The sequence below is a fragment of the Micromys minutus genome (assembly GCF_963924665.1).
Source record: "Micromys minutus genome assembly, chromosome: 1".
NCBI classification, from domain to species: Eukaryota; Metazoa; Chordata; class Mammalia; order Rodentia; family Muridae; genus Micromys; species Micromys minutus.
Window position 1 is genome coordinate 214,863,368 of NC_137969.1, and position 18,706 is coordinate 214,882,073.

Consider the following 18,706-nt stretch of genomic DNA (forward strand, 5'->3'; position numbering starts at 1 on the left):
AACCTAACCATAGTGACTCAAAGGACACACTCTAGAAGCCGGGCGCGCCACTTTCTCCATGAAAGTTGGGAACAAAAGGATGCCCTCTATGCCCAAACCTGGCATTTCTCTTGGGCCTTCTGACATCCCAGAAAGGTGGCACAACCCACAAAAGCCACATGACTCATGCTTAACATTCATTTTGATTTATAATTTAACCCAAGATTAATCCCCACTGTTCCTTAGAAAATGGCAAATTCCCAAAAAGGACAGTTGTGGCTGTCATAGCCTCTCCTGGCAAGATTCCCAAGGCACCTGTAAAGTGCTGATATCAGAGGGCGAGTGTCCTCCTCCCTTAGCCCTTCTCCACCTCCACCCAGCACAGCTTGGGAGATATTTGATTTTGTTGTTGTTGTTGTTGTTTTTTTTTTTTTTTTGGTGGTGGTGAGGAAGGCAATCATCTGTAAATTGTGAGAGTTCATTTCTGTCTCTTTTTTAATTCTAGGTTTAAGGGTTCTGGGTCTGTACAGTTATATGGCTCAAATTCATATTCAGAAGATATATGCTGCATGTGTGTGCATGTGCACACACATGTATATCTTTGTGTGTGTGTGTGTGTGTATGTGTGTGTGTGTGTGTAAAGGTCAGAGATCAATGTCAGGATTCTTCTTCAATTGCTCTCCATCTCGTGCCTCTGAGACAGAGTCTTTCACTGAACACACACACACAGGCACACACACAGACACACACATAGACACACATACACACACACAGGCACACACAGACACACACATAGACACACATACACACACACACCTAGACACACATACACACACAGGCACACATAGACACACACAGGCACACACACAGACACACACATAGACACACATACACACACAGGCACACATAGACACACACAGGCACACACACAGACACACACATAGACACACATACACACACAGGCACACATAGATACACACAGGCACACACACAGACTTTTGTTTGCTGTTTGCCATTGTGCACACTAGACCAGCTGGCCCCAGAACTTCTGGGGGTTCCTCTGCTTCATCTTGCTGCAGGAGCACTGAGGATACAGATGTCCAACTCACTTTTACATGGTTGATGGGTGTTCACATTAATGTCCTTCATATTGGTATAGCAGGAATTCTCACCCACTGAGCATCTCCCCCAAAGAGCCTTAATCTGGTTTTGAAACAAGCAGTTCTACCTCAGTGATGTCAGTTGGTGCTGGGGAGTTAACCTTAATCAAGTATCATAATTAAAGAGTATAAACCTTCCCCCCCATTTCATTAAGTTGCATGGAAGCTTGTAATTAATATGTAATTATGATATTGCAACCATATCAAAAGGAATGACAAAAGAGGAGCACTTTTTGTACACTATGTTCACCTGTTTTAGCCTTGCCAGACAGACAGACAGACACCAGGACTAAAGAGATTAAAATGAGGCAAAATAAATTATTCCCCTCCCAGCATTTTTGCTTCTGAAGAAGGAAGAATGAAAGTATCAGGTTCAAAGATTCAACTTAACCCACATCTTTCTCATCTTGCCAGGACCGTCAGAGGTCAGAGTTAGGACCAGGCCCTTGCATAATTTGCATTTTGCTGCACATTCTTTTTTTTTTTTTTTTTAATAAAATCTCAACATTTGTATTTCTAACATTTCATAAACCATGTCTCAAAATGTTTAAATTTTATCACATTAAAAAAGTCTAAATCAATAATAATATTAAAAGGTCCACCATGGTACAGATACCCCTTAGTAATATAGTAGTTCCTTTTAATAACTGAAATAAAAATATCTGACAGAAATAATCTAACCATTAAAGGTTGTTCTTGGCTACTAGTTTATGAGGTTGTAGTGCATAATCACCTAACTCCAGTTGTTTCTGGATCACAAACAGGCATATCACAACAAGTGGCATGACAAAGCAAAATGTCTCACCCAACATTTTCTAACAGTTTTCTCTGAGACTGAAACATTCCACCCTCCAAGCAAGTTGGCAGGAAGTCCGTCAACTGACTGCCATCTACTGAAACAGTTTTAGGAAGTCCCTGAAACTGACCAGAGTCACTAGGTCTCTCCCTGCCAGAGTAAGCAAGAAAAGCTGAGACTTTCTCTCTAAAGAGCAGAACCAAATTGCAAAGGATACACTGAGACCACACCAGCTTCCTAGGCAGATCACAAAACAGCAGAGCTGTCAGAAGAGGGTTAGACTTGGAAAGAACACTCAGCAACATTTGAAGCAATCAGGTTCTGCAATGCTTTCCAGGTTTCTCAAATTTTATCAGCTGATACCCATGCTGGAGTGGGCCTTGGTCTTCATAATACAGCCATCTCTGAGTCATTTCTGTTTTTGTGAGTGACCCCCTCAATTATACACACTCCCTGCTTCCAGTTGGTTCTCTCTGCTTGCTGCTTGCTCTTCAAGATGTGACCTTTCAGCAGATGAACCTGTCACAATGCCTGGGTCCAGCTGGTCCTTGGGAACCTCCATCTTGCCACGACCTTCAACCTCTGACCTCTTTGCTGCACATTCTTAAAAGGAAACATCTAGATAAAAACTGTGTAGTTGTCCAAAGTGTGTCGATACTGGGTTAAACATTATTCCGGGTGTTTCTATTCGGGTGCTTCGTTTGTTGTTCTTTAAATATGGTTCTCTATAGCCCAGGCTAACCTTTAATTCAAAATGTACCCGAGGATAACTTTGGACTCTTGATCTTCCTGCCTCTTCTTCCCAAAGCTGGGAACCTCACTAGGCCCAGCTCCGGCTTGCTCATTATAGCACTAGACAATTCGGAACACTGCGAACCATCAGCCCTTTGCAGGCCTGTTCTGCTTTTCTACTCCATGGTAAACTTATACACACACACACACACACACACACACACACACACACACACACCAGAAAGTTGGAATAGGAGCTCTGAATACCTCAAGGACAATGTCTGGTTAAATGGGGACACCATCTGAGTCCCTTAGTCTGAAAAGCTGAAAGAGCTCTATAAAGCTATTGTGTGATTTATTTCTGGCAATATTTTACTTAGTACATTTCCTAAGTGAATGCTCCTGGCTAACAGGACTTTCTGCCAAGCTCCGCACCAGGTGTATACATCCCATCAGTTCTGCAGCCCCACAAGGTGAACGGTGGTCTTTTCAGTTTACAAAGAGACTGGGGGATGAAGTGCAAACATTTGCCTGGATGTGTGGCTGCCATATGACAGGCCCAGATTTACTGGTCCACCAGAACATGGACACACCCTAATGATGAGGCCAGACCCCAAGGGAGTCGGCTATGGTCAGTATCATGGCCTCGTATGTACCGTGGACTACCTGTCTCCTACTCCATGTCATGCAGGATATGACATCTGGGGTGCTGTCTAGTGTATAGCATGCTATATACTCAATGAACTCAACAGGAGTTCTCATATGGAGCCTGCAGTAAGTTGTATGTTGAATCTGATCCTGAGAGACAGAGTGGGGAAGAGGGGCCTTGGGGAGGTCAGAAGGTCACAAGGGGGCTATAGTGACTTTATCAAAACATGGAAGAGTTTCTTTTTCTACTTTCTGCCATGTCAGGACATAGGGAGAAGATGACACTGGAAAAATCAGAAAGAAGGCCTCTCCTAGGTCCCAGCTCTGTTGGGATCTTGATCTTGGATGTCCTGGCTTCCTGTGGTCTCTCCTCTGGGGGTTTCTGTCTAATCTTTCATAAGGACACTAGTCATCCTGGATTAAGGTCCACTCTAATGACCTTGCTCAACTTAATTACGTTAGAAAGGTCTTATCTCATTAGTCACATCCAGACGTGCTGATGATTAGGGTTTCAGCGTGAGGATTGGTGGGCACAGGAGGAAGGCCACAGCAAGGCCAAGCATCAGCTTTATCTGGAGAATGTGCTTAGCAACTAACTCATAACAAAGTGTGTGTGCGGAACCCTGGAAGGAGTTCGAAGTCACTGCCCTTTAAGAACATGGCTTTACTGAGTAAGTCAAGCATGGTGATCCTGGAGGCAAGACCTGGAGGCAGGTAGTGCTAAGACAATCAGTTTCCCCATTACACACTTCCTTTCTTGACAACCCCCATGCAGGCCACTTGACCACATCTGAGTTACGGATGCCAATTCCAAGTCCCGTTCCTCATTTATATAGCAGAGAAAGTCTGAGCCCCTTTTCCTCCACACTCATGGGCACAGCCCCCCCCCCTCCTGGCCCCCTTTCTTCTGTAGAAGAGGCTGCTGTCTGATTTCAGAACCAGCTCACGTGCCTGTGTGTAGTCCTCTCATTCTTTCCTTTCAGGCCTTTCCACACCCTGCCCTTCGGGACATCTACTTACCTTTTGTATTCTTATCCTGGATTGTACCAGGACCTGCTACACTTATCTCTGGCACTAAAAACCAAGCAAACAAACACCGAGTTAATTACTGGGCTGTATCAGTGGTTCTCAACCTGTGGGTTGTGACCCTTTGGGGGCCGCATATCAGATGACATTTGCATTACGATCCATGACAGTAGCAAAGGTAGCTTTGAGTCACCATGACACGAGGAGCTGTATTAAAGACTCACAGGATTGAGACAGTTGAGAACCACTGGTCTAGATAACTAAATATTTTTTCAGAGGTAAGTTCAAGAATCGTGCAGGACTGGAAAATGTCCCAGAGCCGTGGAATAAAGCAGACGGACGGAAGCAAAATGAAATTAATTGCACTAGGCAGGTTAGACCCTAAAGATGCCGCCTGTGCAGTGTCCCCACGGCTGGAGTAACAGGTTCCTCCATCTCCCTACTGCTTATGAGTGTGATAAGCCAGGGGAAAATCACTGTAGTTACAGGCGTCAGGGTGTGGCACAGGCCTGAGAGAGGCTGGCTCTTTCATTGGAGACTGCTAATGCCCAAGGAAGGGGAAAGGTACCAGTAGACAAATGGGTGAGCCAGGTGACCCACAGCAGCCAGAACCGGCTAGGAGTGTCTGGGTGAAACAGCTGGGATGCTGTTTCCTCGCTTTCCCTGTGTGTGCATGCCAAGTTCATCCATCCACATCTCACCAGCTGTGCAGAGTCCCAACAATCTTGGTGCTTTTCTATTCTCTGCCTCTGTTCTCTATAACCTCCAGGTGGATACAAAACTTCCTTTCCCTGTGGGATGCTGGCAGCTGAGGGGAGACCCAGAACACTCACACATTCCTGTGCTGTTTCTCACCGGGAGTCCTTCCCATAGGCCAGGCTCTTGGGGGAACTTGGCACCTAGGATCCAAAGCCTTCCTGAGTCCCCTCACAAGTCAAAACAACATCTTTATCCTGCTGGAGTAGACCCATGGTCCCTCATTTACCCATGAACAGTGAAATAAGAGCATTCGGGAGGCAGAGTCAGACAGATCTCTGTGAGTTCCAGGCCAGCCTGTCTCAAAACAAACGATACTGCTCTGGGAAGTGAAAGTAAATACATTTGAAAACCCACGTCATTTCCTATGCTTTGGTGATGAGATTACCAAACCTTCCATCAACAGCTGGGACTTGACAACCTCAGCCTTGTCCCACAACCCTCTGTTCAGGAACTGAACTCTGTTCAGGCTCCTTTGCATGACAGTGTTACCAGCTGGCCTTCCAGCACCAGCCAAGGGCAGCAAGCTTACAAATGAAGAGGGGTGTTGAGCACCCACTCTGGGAGGGGAGCTAAATTGCTAAGATCTGATCCAAGGTCAACCAAGGTCTGAAAAGAAGGCTGTGAGGCCGGGGCAGGGGGTGGAGGCTGAGCCCTCCCTACCACTGTTCCCTTCTCTGAAGCATCCTCCGAGAACCCTGCTGCTCACCCTGACACACCCTATCCCCAGCTGCAGTAAATGATGGTAGCCAGCGGAACCTCTGGAGAACTGACTCAGTTTACTTCCTCGAATGGAATATGCTGGCTGAGAAGGGGACAGAGGAGATTAGGCCTTTAGTCCACTGGACCAGCCATGGGAACTTAGAAATCCACACACCTTTCAGGTTGACGCGTCGTTCTTCTATTCTTTTTCCTGCTTGGGCATCCCAAGAATTCTGTGGATAGACCAAACAAATGCACTTCCCCGGCATTATCACTGGGCTATGGAAATACCAAACTCAGACCAAAGACATCCCCCAGGAAGGACAGCCGCACACACATCAGCAGAAGGGCTCAGCCTTTAACTTCTGGCTTATTCTTGTCAGGAGTTTACACTAAAGAGTGTTGAAGCAAATCTTTAATCAGGAGAGCAAAGGGTGACTCATGTCTAACACTGACTGATAGATGCTCAGAAGGAAAGGTTAGCAATGCAGTGGGTGGAGGAGGGGATGTGTGAGGGGTTGGGGTGGGTCTGTTCCTGCCGAGACCAGGTTGAACATGGAAAGCCTCCAGAGTCCCACCACCCAGCCTGGAGACACCAATAGCAAAGCCGCACACCCCTCCAGCCTCGTAGTGATTCCTTGCCAACAGCTTCATGGCCTTCACTCTTCCTTCCACACGCCCACATCCTACTCTCTGCTCACGTTTCATAAACCAGCGGTGGGTGAGGGAGATCCCTATATAAAGGCGTAGTTCTGAGTTGCTAAGTAGAAATGTTGGTTAGGGTCTTGCATTGGCCCTGATGGCATTAAGCAAAGTCTTGAAAGGTGACACTGAGATTCATGTCAACATTCTCACGCCCCTTCTTATTCTGCTTTTACATTGGCTGGTAAGTTAGCTCTTTTACAGATACAGAACCATATGTCTGTCATCAATGTTGCTTTTGACGATTCTGTGGTAGGAAGAATAGTGAATGCTGTCATATGCCATATCCTGTGAGAGTCAAGGATCTTTCTGGAAAGTTTGGAAATTCATCTTTTTTTTTTTTTAGGAAGGAGTGAGGATTTCCACTGTTTCAAACTCAGTAAGTAGTCTAGGCTGGCCTTAAGCTCTTGTTCTCCGTGCCCCAGCCTGCTTAATACAGCCTTATACGCACATGCTGCAACCACCTATTGAAGATAAAGAATCTTAGTCTCAGACTGCTGCATGCCATAACATAAGGACTCAGTACAATAATTAAGTATACAGTTAAGGGACAGTGGGTCAGGTGCTTGCTTGTTGAGCCTAACAAGCTGTTTGGTCCCTGGGACCCGGATAGAGAGACCTAATTCCGGATAGTCCTTCTCTTACCTCAACACTGTACACCCATGACAATGGGCGGGCAAGAAAAGGGCGGGGCCTGGAGATCCCCTACTCCATCTGACAGTTTTAGTGCAGCCTGCTTGTGATACAGGAAGTGAGAGGCCAGAGTAGGGAATGTACCTGACACCCAACTCTACCTTCAGCAAGGAGCCGAAAGGCTGCAGCACACAGGGGCTATCCTCAGTGCTGGAAAGGGGACAGGGCCAACTGCAGGACACCTGCCCTGCTCCAGCATAAGCCAGGCGAGGCACTGGGCTGGAGACAGAGCTGGCCCTGGGTTGCAGATGTTACAGAAGCTTTCAGCTGTGGTGATCCAGCTCAGTCAGGATGCTTGAGAAGTTTAAGGTAAACCTAAATTTGTCTTTACTCACGACCGTTTCGTAGCTTCAGACTGGAGAGCGTAAAGACAACTAGTTATTCCAAATAGGTTTGATAAGGTAATTCTTAAAGTGAATTGTAGGTTTCCCCACATTTTAAAAAGTATTTTGTGGGTGTGCACAAGTGCCCATGAGTGTCTGCCTCAGTATCCGGTTGTAGACAGGGCAAAGGATCTCTACCCACCCCACTCCTTTCTGAGGAGCTATTGACAACTGACGGTTTTTGTAGAGAGAGAATCATTCTTTCTTGAGGCTGTGGCCGCAGATAAGACGCCCACGCTCAGGGGACAGCCCCACACCCATGCACATATGAGCAGCACAGACCTAGTGGTGTCTTAGGTAAGTTTCTATAAAACTCCATGACCATAACCAACCCGAAGAAGAAAAGATTTATTTGGCTAATGTTTCCACATCACAGTCTATCATGAAGGAAGTCAGGGCAGGAACGAAAGCAGGGTAGAAACCTGTCCACAGAGCTGATGCTGAGGCCATGGAGGAGAACGGCTTACTGGCTTACTGTTTGCTCCCCCGGGCTTCCTCAGCCTGCTCTCTTATGCCATCTAGGCCCCACCCAAGCAAGGGCCGCACCACCCACATGAGACAGTTCCTCCCACACCAATTGTCACTCAAGAAAATGCGTCATAGGCCAGCCCAGTGTGGGCATTTTCTCAGTTGAGGTTCCCTCTTCTAAAATGACTCTTCCGTCTGTCAAGCTGAAATGAAAGTACCCAGCACAGTGGGTTATTTAAAAAACAAAAAGCATGACGTTGATTGAAGGATGTGTTGAGTTGGATACGGGGTGATGTGGAGGTGGCAAACGGAGAGATATTTGATCATATTTCACGTATGAAATTATCAAGGATTTAAAAATCCATTTCTTTCACAATACAAACGGAGTAGATGTTTGCCTTGTTTTTAATTTTTTTTTATTTTTAAGTCTGCTCAATGGTTTTCCCACAAACTCTTATCTGCCCAGCACAAGTAAACTCAGGCTCCTCTGCATGGTGGCGGTAGCCAGCTCTCCCTCGTATCTTGACTTTCTCCTAGAACCACAAATATTCTTTACTCTTTCATGGATGAGAGACAACTTCAGGGTATGGCGTGGATCTCAGTGACTTATTTTCTCAAAGACTTAATTTGTATTATTTTTAACTTCTCTGTGTGTGAATGGAGTGAGCAGAGGCCAGAAGTGACTCCCGGGGTCGCTACAGAAGGCTGTTGGTTGCCCGGGGTGGGTACTGGGACTCCAGTTACTTCCCCGGCCCTGAAACCCTGCCAGGGTGTGTCTTCTGGAAGCCCAGTGGTGTGTGTGACTGATCTGAGAAGCCGAAGACTCCCTGGATAACAGGCCGAGGGGACAAAAATGCACGGAGATCCCTGATGTCATACATTCTTATAGAGTGAGACACAGGAAATCTCAGCCTTGAAGTAAATGCTCGAAATAGCACAAAGTACAGGTCATTTCTGTCCTCTTTGAAAACACAGTCTTGAAAGAATTTTTAAAATTATTTTCCCCTTTTCCTTCCCTCCCACTAATACTTCCATGACCCCTCCATGTCTTGCTCCCTCTTAAAATTATGACCCATTTAAAAACTATTATTGTTACACACACACACACACACACACACACACACACACACACTATACATATGCTATGAATTCTTAAAAATATAAATACCATCTGGTCAGTCCATCCAGGGTTACTTATGAGTTTGGGGCTGAAGACATGGTATTGGATAACCGATTAAGGAGTTCAGTTCTGGAGAAGGGTATTTCTCACCTTCCCCTCAGCATTCCTCGGCTGTCTACAGTTCTCAGGGAGGCAGATGTCTGAGTTAGAGGCCAGCCTGGTTTACAGCTCGAGTTCCAGGGTAGCCAAGACCACACAGAGAATCCCTGTCTCAAAACAAACAAACAAACAAACAAACAAACAGAAACCAAAACCAACAACAAAAGTCAAGATTGATTTGTTTGATGAGGGGTGAGAACTACACTTACCTTCAGGTGTGAGGAATTCTGCTGCTTTAGGAAAGAGGTGGGAGTGAGTTTCTTGTAAGATCCCTGCTCACTAGCCCAGGGTAATTAGTCCTCTAGGTTTCCAGAACCAGGCATTGTTTCCCTCTTGCTGAGTGGACCTTGAGTTTAATGTCAAGTTATTGGTTACCACCAAGACATCAGCACCACACTGCACCTCAGGGACGGCCTGCCGTGCTGCCATCCTGTGGGTGGTGGTTGTTACAGTTGGTAGTATCTTGATGAGGCTCCAGGAACTTCTTAAGTTCCATCCTCCACAGCCTCTGCTTGTTTGCTGCACTGGGACGTCCATGTTTTCTCTGCTTTGGATAAGTACCAGGAAAGGTCCAAACCCTTGGGAATAAAACTTTCAATTCCCCAGGAAGCATACTGGGCCCCATTGATAATAAGCCTTTCGTCAGTGATGGCCCTGACTTGGGGAGGATAAGTCTGGGGCTGAGTGAGCTCCCGGACACCTCTCTGGAGGAGATAGCAATGCCAGAACTGATCTGGTTTTCAAAATTCTGCAAGGTCTCACCAAATATAATGAAACTAACAAAGTAGCCAATTACGGTTGTACGAATGCCACTGCTTTCCACCTACCACTATCCATCACTCAGGTGATGAGAAAGTGGGCTGAGCAAGTCAGGAGGAGCAAGCCAGTAAGCAGCATCCCTCCTCCGTGGCTTCTGCATCACTCGGCCTCAGGTTCCTGCCCTGCCGAGTTCCTGACCTCCTTGCCTTTGATGAAACGATATGGAAACAAAGTTGCATGTGGGCATGGCGTTCATCACTGTACTGGATGCCCTGACTGAGACGAGTTGGGTAAAGCCTCTTATCCAGGCAGAGCATGTCAACTGCTGGCTGTCTTGCACATGTGTAAAGAGCAGGTTTCTGGAAGGCATTCTTCTGAAGAACCAGGTGGAAAGCTGAAGGTTGCTATGGTGTCGTTGGTACAACACAGACAAGTCAGACAATGGCTGCCAAGGCAGTGAAGGGCCAGCACACGATCTGAGACCCGTCCTGCAAAAGCCTGATGACCAGGTGATTACAACTGAACTCAAGGTAATTCTCTAAAATTTACTACAGAGTGGGTATGAGTGTGACAGACTGCAACTGGTGGCTTATCAGAGCCTAAAAAAGTCTGCAGGATCTCCATGTAGTCCAGCTGGACCTCATGCCTTTAATTCCAGCACTCAGAAGGCAGAGGCAGGGTGGTTTCCTGTGGGTTCGAGGCCAGCCCGGGCTGCACAGTGAAACTGTATTTCAAAAGGCCAGAGACTAAGATGTGATTTAGTTGTACAGTCACATTGCCTAACATGCACAAGGCCTAGTTTATTTGTGTCACACATGCACACCACACACACACACACACACACACACACACACACACACACACACACACACACACGGGACATAGCTCAGTGGTAAGGCACATAAGGCTGGACGTTCAAAGCCCAGTACTGAAAACAAACAAAATATACATACACTACACATAGCTGTCTTCCTAAGTGACTAGCAATGAGTTCCCCCACCTTTCCAAAATGGCTGACTCTCTAACTGACAGCACTGTGGAGCAGTGTTCTCAACCTTTGCCTGCCTCAGCTGCCATTCCTCCATGACAGGAGGGCAATGCTGGTCTGCATTCTACGCTCTCAAAGGGATACCTGGATTTCACAACAGATAAAAGCAACTGGTATTATGCAGGCTTTGCAGCCTTCCCAGGTCCCCACCTGTGACTTCACTCCTGCTCTAGTGATGTTTACTGAGCACGTACTATTTGGTAAGTACCCAGGTGCACTGCATATAGCAAACAACCCAAACTCCCACGGGAACCTCAGGCCAGTAATAAAATGATCCTCTGTTTACATGAGGACAAGGCACAGACTTTAAGAACAAGATCACAAGGACAGTAAACTTCAGACCGTGGAATCAAATCTGGATCATGTAGTCCTTCGGTTTACGTTCTGACACACTTTATTCCGAATGCACAGGGAGAACACTATCAAAGGGCTTGTCCTAGCATCTTGTACATACTGTACACAAACTGCATCTCCTAATTGAAGGTGGAGGGACTTCAGTGGCTGGGTGTTCTGCGATCTGCACCACACGGATCTTCAGGTTTTAACAACTTCACCGGCAAACAGCCTGAGCCTTTACCGAGTTCCCATTCAGAATTGTAAAAAAGTAAAAACTCAGCTTACCTAAGACTTTGAAAACTGTCTCACCCTAAGATTACATGCTTGTGGGAGACCACTGACAGCTTCAGGCTTTGCTGTGAAATCTGCCCCTCTACCGAAGAAGGAATGCCGATCTGGAGAAGTAGTTACAGCTGGTTAGAAGTATGAAATACTTCTAAGCACATCAGATATAAAAATGAAGTTCACCCTGGACTTTATGTTCAGATCTGCAGCATCGTGAGTGACAAAGGCTGAACAGAATCAAACAGAAAGACACAGCAAAGACCTTCCTGGGAAAACAATCTCATTTAGTTTCTGCCATGTTTTCTTCAGCAAGGAACTTCCAAATGGGAAGGCTAGTTTTGAAAATCAAATTTAGTTAAAATTTAAAATCTGAGGGTGACTGCAATTTTAAAACCCCGTTTTTGTTTTTTTTTGTTTTTTTTGACAGTCACCTTACTAGATGCTGTTTAAAGACAAAGACGTGCAATGCCACCTACAGGGCACCTTTGGAACTACAGCCCCACTTCTATGTCCCACACTGGGGAGACGGACCAAAAAAAAGACAAAAGCTTACCTATCAAATTTAGCCAGAAAGTTTGAGAAAGGAGTGAAGAGGCATGAGAAGACCCACCACCATTTTGTGTTATCATTTAAGTAACCAAAACCAACCCAATATCACCAACTGTGAGCCACAGGCAGAAGAAATGGAAGCAGAAGAAACACGTAGTTAGGCAACCAGAGGCAGAACGTGGAGACTCAAGTCACTGGTGATGAAACCTGCAGGTGATTTCTGTTTAGGTTTAGCTGTCACTCTGTGCAGGACAGGCCACACTACCCAGAGCACTTCATCTGTAAACGCTCTCTCCCCTTCTCTCGCCCTCCCCCTTGGGAAGTACACACGGGTTTCCTTATGGTAACGGCTCTCAATTTAGGAAACATTAAAGCTATTTGGAGTTCTTCAATTACACCACACCCCCTGTTTAATCGGGCTAGAATGAGGCTTGAGCCTAGCATAGCTTTTGGCTTCTGCTTGCTTCCAATTTTCTAGGTGACCTTACTGCGCTTAAGACTTCCTCCTATATTCTGATAAGTAGTCACAGGCCCCGCTGCCCACAGCAACAGACCCTACTTGTTCAAGAGCATCACAATTCAGCTCTCTAGCATTTTCCCTAGACAATAGCAATTACTTGAATCTGGGCAGTTGGTATACTGGCACTACCTCATCTGTTGCACCCGCTACTTATTTCGGAGACATGGTCGTGTGTTCCTATGTGTCCTAGAATGGCCTTGAACCCATGGTCCTGCCTCCACCTGTGCAGCCCTCCATGGACATAAACGTTGCTGCTAAGTCTTCCAGCCCCCAACTCACAGAGCAGCTGCCAGGTTGGCAGGTCCACCTCTGCTTCAGTGTTCACAGCAGTCATTCTGACCCAAGCTCTGGTCTAAAACAGCTAAGTCTCTACCTGAGCAACACAAGCCCAAGCAGAGATACTGGTCTCCCCTTCACCTTCAGCAAACGAGTGACTCGTTAGGTCTTCTGGTGGGTCCCAACTACACGGCCTTATTCATAAAAAGCCCAACACTGCACTCTTCCAAAATAGGGTTCCTCCCAGGCCTCAGTGTGGAATGCAGTTGGCATTAAGGATGTTCTCTGAAGGGCGACTTTCAATTAAGTCCTGCAGCAGAGCTCAGTGCTGGCCTTATTCCAGAACTGGGAGTTCCCATGATCCCACCTTTCCTTGTTAGAAATCACTGCACTCTAGTCAGTCACTTCCCTAGGTTGGGGAGGGCAGGCAGCAGGGTGTGGTTCCCAGAAAAGCTGCTGTGTGGGTTGAGCCGGCTGGACTTCGTAGGAAGTTTTGGGAGTGTGTGGAAAACTGAGGGGGTCTAAGGCCAGTGTTCACTCTAGTTCTGTGATGGAGTGAGCCGTTTAGTATGAGCTACTCAGCCTGCCTGCCTGGGGCAAACTGCTTCAAGAACTGTGCCCTGTGCCGATAGTCATTTGAAAACTTAACAGCAAGCAAGCTTTCGAGACTGAAGAAAGCTCTCAAGAATTGATCTGAGCTGATTCTTCTTGTCTCCAAGTCTCTAAATGGAGCTACTGTTCCTCTTTCTGGAAAGCAGTTCTTTGGTATAAATGTTCATCTCTTCAGAGATGTCTTGGAAGCAAGAGTTACAAGGTTTCCAAAACGATGTTTATTTCAGCACATAAAATATGCCATCTAGCACCAACGACCGACTGTAAAGTCCAGAATCCCATCTGGTTACTACATTTTTGGAACTGGTGGTGTTGAAGACATTGACAGACTAGTCTATGTGAGCAGATGATTATTGGAATGAAAGTTGGAGACAACACAGTAAAAGCTTTTGATAAATGTATACAGAACCTCATCTAAACATGTTTTAGTATCAGTAGTTTAAAATCAGATATTCTTGGATTAGAATAAACAAGAAAAACTCAGAGCCAAGCAGGCACGGAAGCCTGCCACTGGCTTTCTTTCCTCATGCCTCCCTCTGAGACAGCAGTTGGTCCTGTCTCCTGATTTATCTTATGATGAGCTACAGTGTCCCGAATTCTGGTTCACTCACCCACCTGGCCAGTCTTATTATGCCTGGAACTAACTTGCCCTGTAGACCAGTGTGGTCTGGAACTCAAGAGAGCCACCTGCCTGTCTCCCCAGTGCTGGATTTAAGGGCCTGCACCACCAGACGCCAACCCTCAAAAGCATTCCCATAGCGTACGGATGCCATTAAAATTGGATCAACTTATTTCTAAGTTTCTTGAAAATGTACTGAGTCAACAACCATGCTTCAGACTTGAGGCTACCCTCAAAATTAATTTTTATTGAGTGATTGCCAATGTTTCTTTTAAGCAGAACTTGGTGCTGAGCTGAGTAAACTTAATCAGATTTCAAGCCCACGGGCAGGCAGGCATTTCACATTGTGGGCAGTCCAGGTAGTTGTCATCCATGTACCAGCTCTCTAAGGACGTGCTGGAGAAGTCTGCAACGCACTCTTCCATGCAGGATGCACATGCTCCGTTCACATCTTTACCTCACCCAGGATGTTGGGGGCGTGGGTAAGATGGAAAAGGGCTTCATGATGGTGGTTTCTATAAGGAAAAGGGGGAGTTTAGACATTAATTATATGACACCAAGTAGTGGCTAAATGCAATTCAAGAGAACCATGTATACAATGCTTAAATGTTTACAGACAGTTCTTAGCTGACATCTAAAGCAATCAAGATGAAAGCAGATTATAAGTATTATCAAAATTAAAAGCCTTTGTGTTGCAAAAACTACAGTATCATAAAATTTAAGACACCACAGAAGAGAAGTTTGCAAATTACATATCTGGTATCAGCTGGTAAAGGACTCTTAAGATGTCAAAGACAGTACAACTAAAAAATGGCAACTATCTCTCTAGTGACACAAGAAGACATTGAATATCATTAATTAAGAAAAAAAACCGAAATGCCAAAGTTTGGAAAAATGGCCCTCCATGAGGCACTGAGGAGCACTGGGAACATTAAGGATACACACTGATCTATATATGGTGTATATACATGGTACAATGCCCCTTTCTTTCTCATCCTCACCAGGTGACCAGGTCTCTTTTCTTACACATTCTTGTCGTTACTTACTCACAGGTCCCACAGTGAGGCCATTCAAATTCAGGGCTCAAAGGAACCAAGATAAACTTTTCTGTATTTCATTGTCTTAAAGTAACTGCTCATGGGCATTCTCAGTTACACAGCCATTTAATTGTAATTGAAAAGGACTTTAAAGGGACGTCAATGCTGCGGGCAGCTTGCCTACCACGTGCAAGGCCACGGGTTCCTTTACCAGCACGGCAGTGTCAAAGCCAGCCTTACATAATTTTTGATATAGCGTCCCACTGTGTAGCCCAGTCCCACTGCATGGCCTTCCACTTCTTGAGTTCTGAGATTGTGACCGAAAGACACACTGCATGTCCAGCAGCCAAGAACGCACGTACGTACTGGCTTTTTCTTTCTGATGTACAGAATGTGAATGTCTTCACTGCGGTACTCTTCATCGTGTTTGTCCAAAGGGATTTCTTCAAAGTCAAAGTCTAGCTGCAGGAGCTATAAATATAAAGGACATTTACGTTAAATTCAGACTGACTGAGGGCAATGGCGAAGCCTTCTCAAGTCTAGAAATGTTCTGTATCTTTACGTTGGAGCAGTTATTTGGACGAAACCGCATGATCTGAGAACCTGATATATCTGCACTGCACATGGAAATTTGAATTACTTAAAAATTTTAAATCCTAATTTCAAAAGTTGAATAGGAATTTTCTCATACTCATAAAAATGGAATATATTATAATATTTATTATAATCTATAGCATAAATTACCTGAGGGAGTTACACAGTTGTTTCTGTCATTAGGCCAAAGTAGTCCTCTCAGCAGATAAAATTGCAGAACTACACAGATATAGCTTCAAAATGAGCCAGTTTTTGGTAGGTTGTATTTGTGCCCAAAAAAGGGTATGGGTCCCACTCGGGGGTTAAAATGAATAATATATAAAAGACAACTTTCCCAGCTTTAAAAGCAAACAACAAAACCCTGGCAATCGCTACTTATGTAAAATAAAAGTATATAGGTAAATACACAAGTAAAATTCACGGCGTCCACATTTCTATCATGTAAGCGCAAAACACCGCTGCTAAGCTCCCCAAGTGTCTTGTGTTTAGCAGAGTTGAAAACTGTCTCAGGAAAGACAAGCTTGTCATCCTCCAGCTCTGAGGCCACTGGCGAAGTATGCACTACTGAGGACAGACAGAGAAGGGAGGGAGTTCGGGAGGGCTGTGGAAGGCTTCTCAGGTTCTTATCAAGAGAATGCTACCCCAAGTTACCGGAGCAACCACATCCAGCTCCCCCAGAGGGTAACTGCTACAAAGACCGACATAACACAGTACTTACTTCAAAATATCTCTTCTCAATTTCTGGATTTTTCCCCATTGTACGTTGTTCGTAACAGCATATAATACAAGTTTCAGATCCACTGAGATCTTTTAATGTTTTCAGCAATGGTTCCAAGGACTATTAAAGAAAAAGTACAATTTTCAGTTTATTACTTCAAGAATTTCCTATTATAAAAAGGGGGTCAGCAGGTGAAGAGGTTCTGCCTTTGTATCAAACCATTTTAATCAACACAACAAAGCAAGGGCCTCAAACTGGACTGGTAAACAACCACTGCCGAACCAGCAATTATTCTGATTTCTATTAGGGAAAAAAGAAGAACCCTAAAGATTATACTTGTTTCCTCAGGAAAGCAAGCAGAATTGATTTGTCTTTTATGTTTGTTTGAACAAGGGTCTAGCTGTATTTGTAGCCCAGGCTGGCCTCTCAAGTGCTGGGGTTATAGAAGGTATACCACCACATCTGGAACTGAACGTGGGTCTTCTGGAAGAACAGTGCAAGCTCGTAACTGCTGACCCTAATTTGAGGATCAGTTAATTTAAAACAAAGTACTGCTCAACACTGAATAAACTTGTACAAAAAGCCTCAGTAGAACGCAGGTAAGTTTTCTCAACCACCATTCACAAGCCTGTATGCTTATCCTGAACTGTATGAATGTGTTGCCCTTGCTAATATGTCTTCTCGTTACCACCTCATCATAGAACACGTATCCCACACCTGGAGGTGTTAAACACGGAGAGCTGTGGGTTTCAGCACACAACAGTTCGACTACATCCAGCTCGGTACTCACCTCCTCATAGTATATGCAGTCTGCTATCAATATGTAGTCTGGTACCATAAAGTCTTCTATGTCTTCACCCCTTAAAAATGTCAAATATAAGTCTTTAACTGATGCTCTGACGAATTAAAGTATTCATTTTAGAAAGGAGAAGCAGAAAGTTTCCTTCATATTAAGCATGCGTTGTGCAAAATGCAATTTAAAAAGCACATGGAAACGGTTAATTAAAACAAACTGAAAGGCCATACAAACCATTTCAGTACCTTGGCTTGAACAGAACCAGTCACAAGATGCTTGTTCATATTAATATTCATTTTCAACAAGTCTTGCAGCTCCTCAAGATCAGTGACTATAACATCTGCCCTGAAAAAACAACGTCGATTGAGGTACAGGCGCATGGCTGAACGCCAGCGACCAGATGCCTTCCCGCCAGCTCTTACCCGAGGGTCGCAGCCATGAGCCCCACGGCCCCCGTGCCGGAGCCCAGCTCCAGCACCGAGCGCCGACTCAGCGCGTGGGCCCCATCGCCAGAAAACCCCGGTGTCTCCAGGTATTTGGAAAGGACGATGGCGGCGTCCCACACAACGGAACCCACGCCTCCGGAGCCGTACTGCTGCAGTCGGAGCACTGTGCCATCCCGCTTCTCCAGGACCCGCACAAAGCTCCACAGCGGATCCTCCACCTCTGGCTCCACGGCGGCGGCAATTCTGGCCCCGGCTCCCCACAAGCCGCGGCACGTGGTGACGTCACACCCACGCAGGACCCGCACCACCCAGCGGCAGAGCGGCCGGTCAAAGCGCATGCGTGACTCTCAAACCCGGAAGGCGGCAGGAACCAGCCGAACCTGCCTGGGAGTGGCCCTGCTGCCTGCTGTTTTGATTGGCTCTTTAAGAAGCAAAGCAAAGAATAGTGCTTTTACATAGCAGGAAAAAGGCTCGCACAGAGCTGTTGGGTATAAATCTAGGCAGCTACCCAGGTCCTATCAAAACAATGGTTATATTCAAGAATGTTTCTTATTGTGCTTCTTCTTTGTCTTATGAGTGAATAAAAGTGGTGGCTGGGAACGTGCCACTTGCTTTAAATGGTAAAGAAAAGTTAATCCTCTAACATGTACATCCCACCGGGCCAAAAGATGGCCGGCAGGACTCACATAGTAGGAGGAAAGACCTGCATGTTGGCCTGACTTTCACTTTGGATCTCTGGTATCCACACCACCCACCCACCCACACAATGTAATAAATAGATGATATT

At 45.7% G+C, this 18,706-nt stretch overlaps 2 protein-coding genes across 2 annotated transcripts in view; both read right to left on the minus strand.

Annotated features, from left to right (window-relative positions):
• Window positions 1–14,583: 14,583 nt before the first annotated feature.
• Window positions 14,584–18,257, minus strand: VCPKMT (valosin containing protein lysine methyltransferase; the record flags this gene model as incomplete). The annotated part of the gene is made up of 6 exons (XM_080912702.1): window positions 14,584–14,843; window positions 15,732–15,836; window positions 16,678–16,797; window positions 17,468–17,537; window positions 17,708–17,818; window positions 17,896–18,257. The coding sequence occupies 6 exons, from the start codon at window positions 18,255–18,257 to the stop codon at window positions 14,829–14,831; spliced, it is 783 nt and encodes a 260-aa protein (XP_080768828.1). The 3' UTR covers window positions 14,584–14,828.
• Window positions 16,732–18,706, minus strand: part of SOS2 (SOS Ras/Rho guanine nucleotide exchange factor 2) — a 107,330-nt gene continuing 105,355 nt past the window's right edge. The window contains exons 24-26 of the transcript XR_013975275.1: window positions 17,719–17,818; window positions 17,468–17,537; window positions 16,732–16,797 (exon numbers count right to left, since the gene is read on the minus strand). The gene's annotated coding sequence lies outside the window, so the exon portion shown is untranslated. The remainder of the gene's footprint in view (window positions 16,798–17,467; window positions 17,538–17,718; window positions 17,819–18,706) is intronic.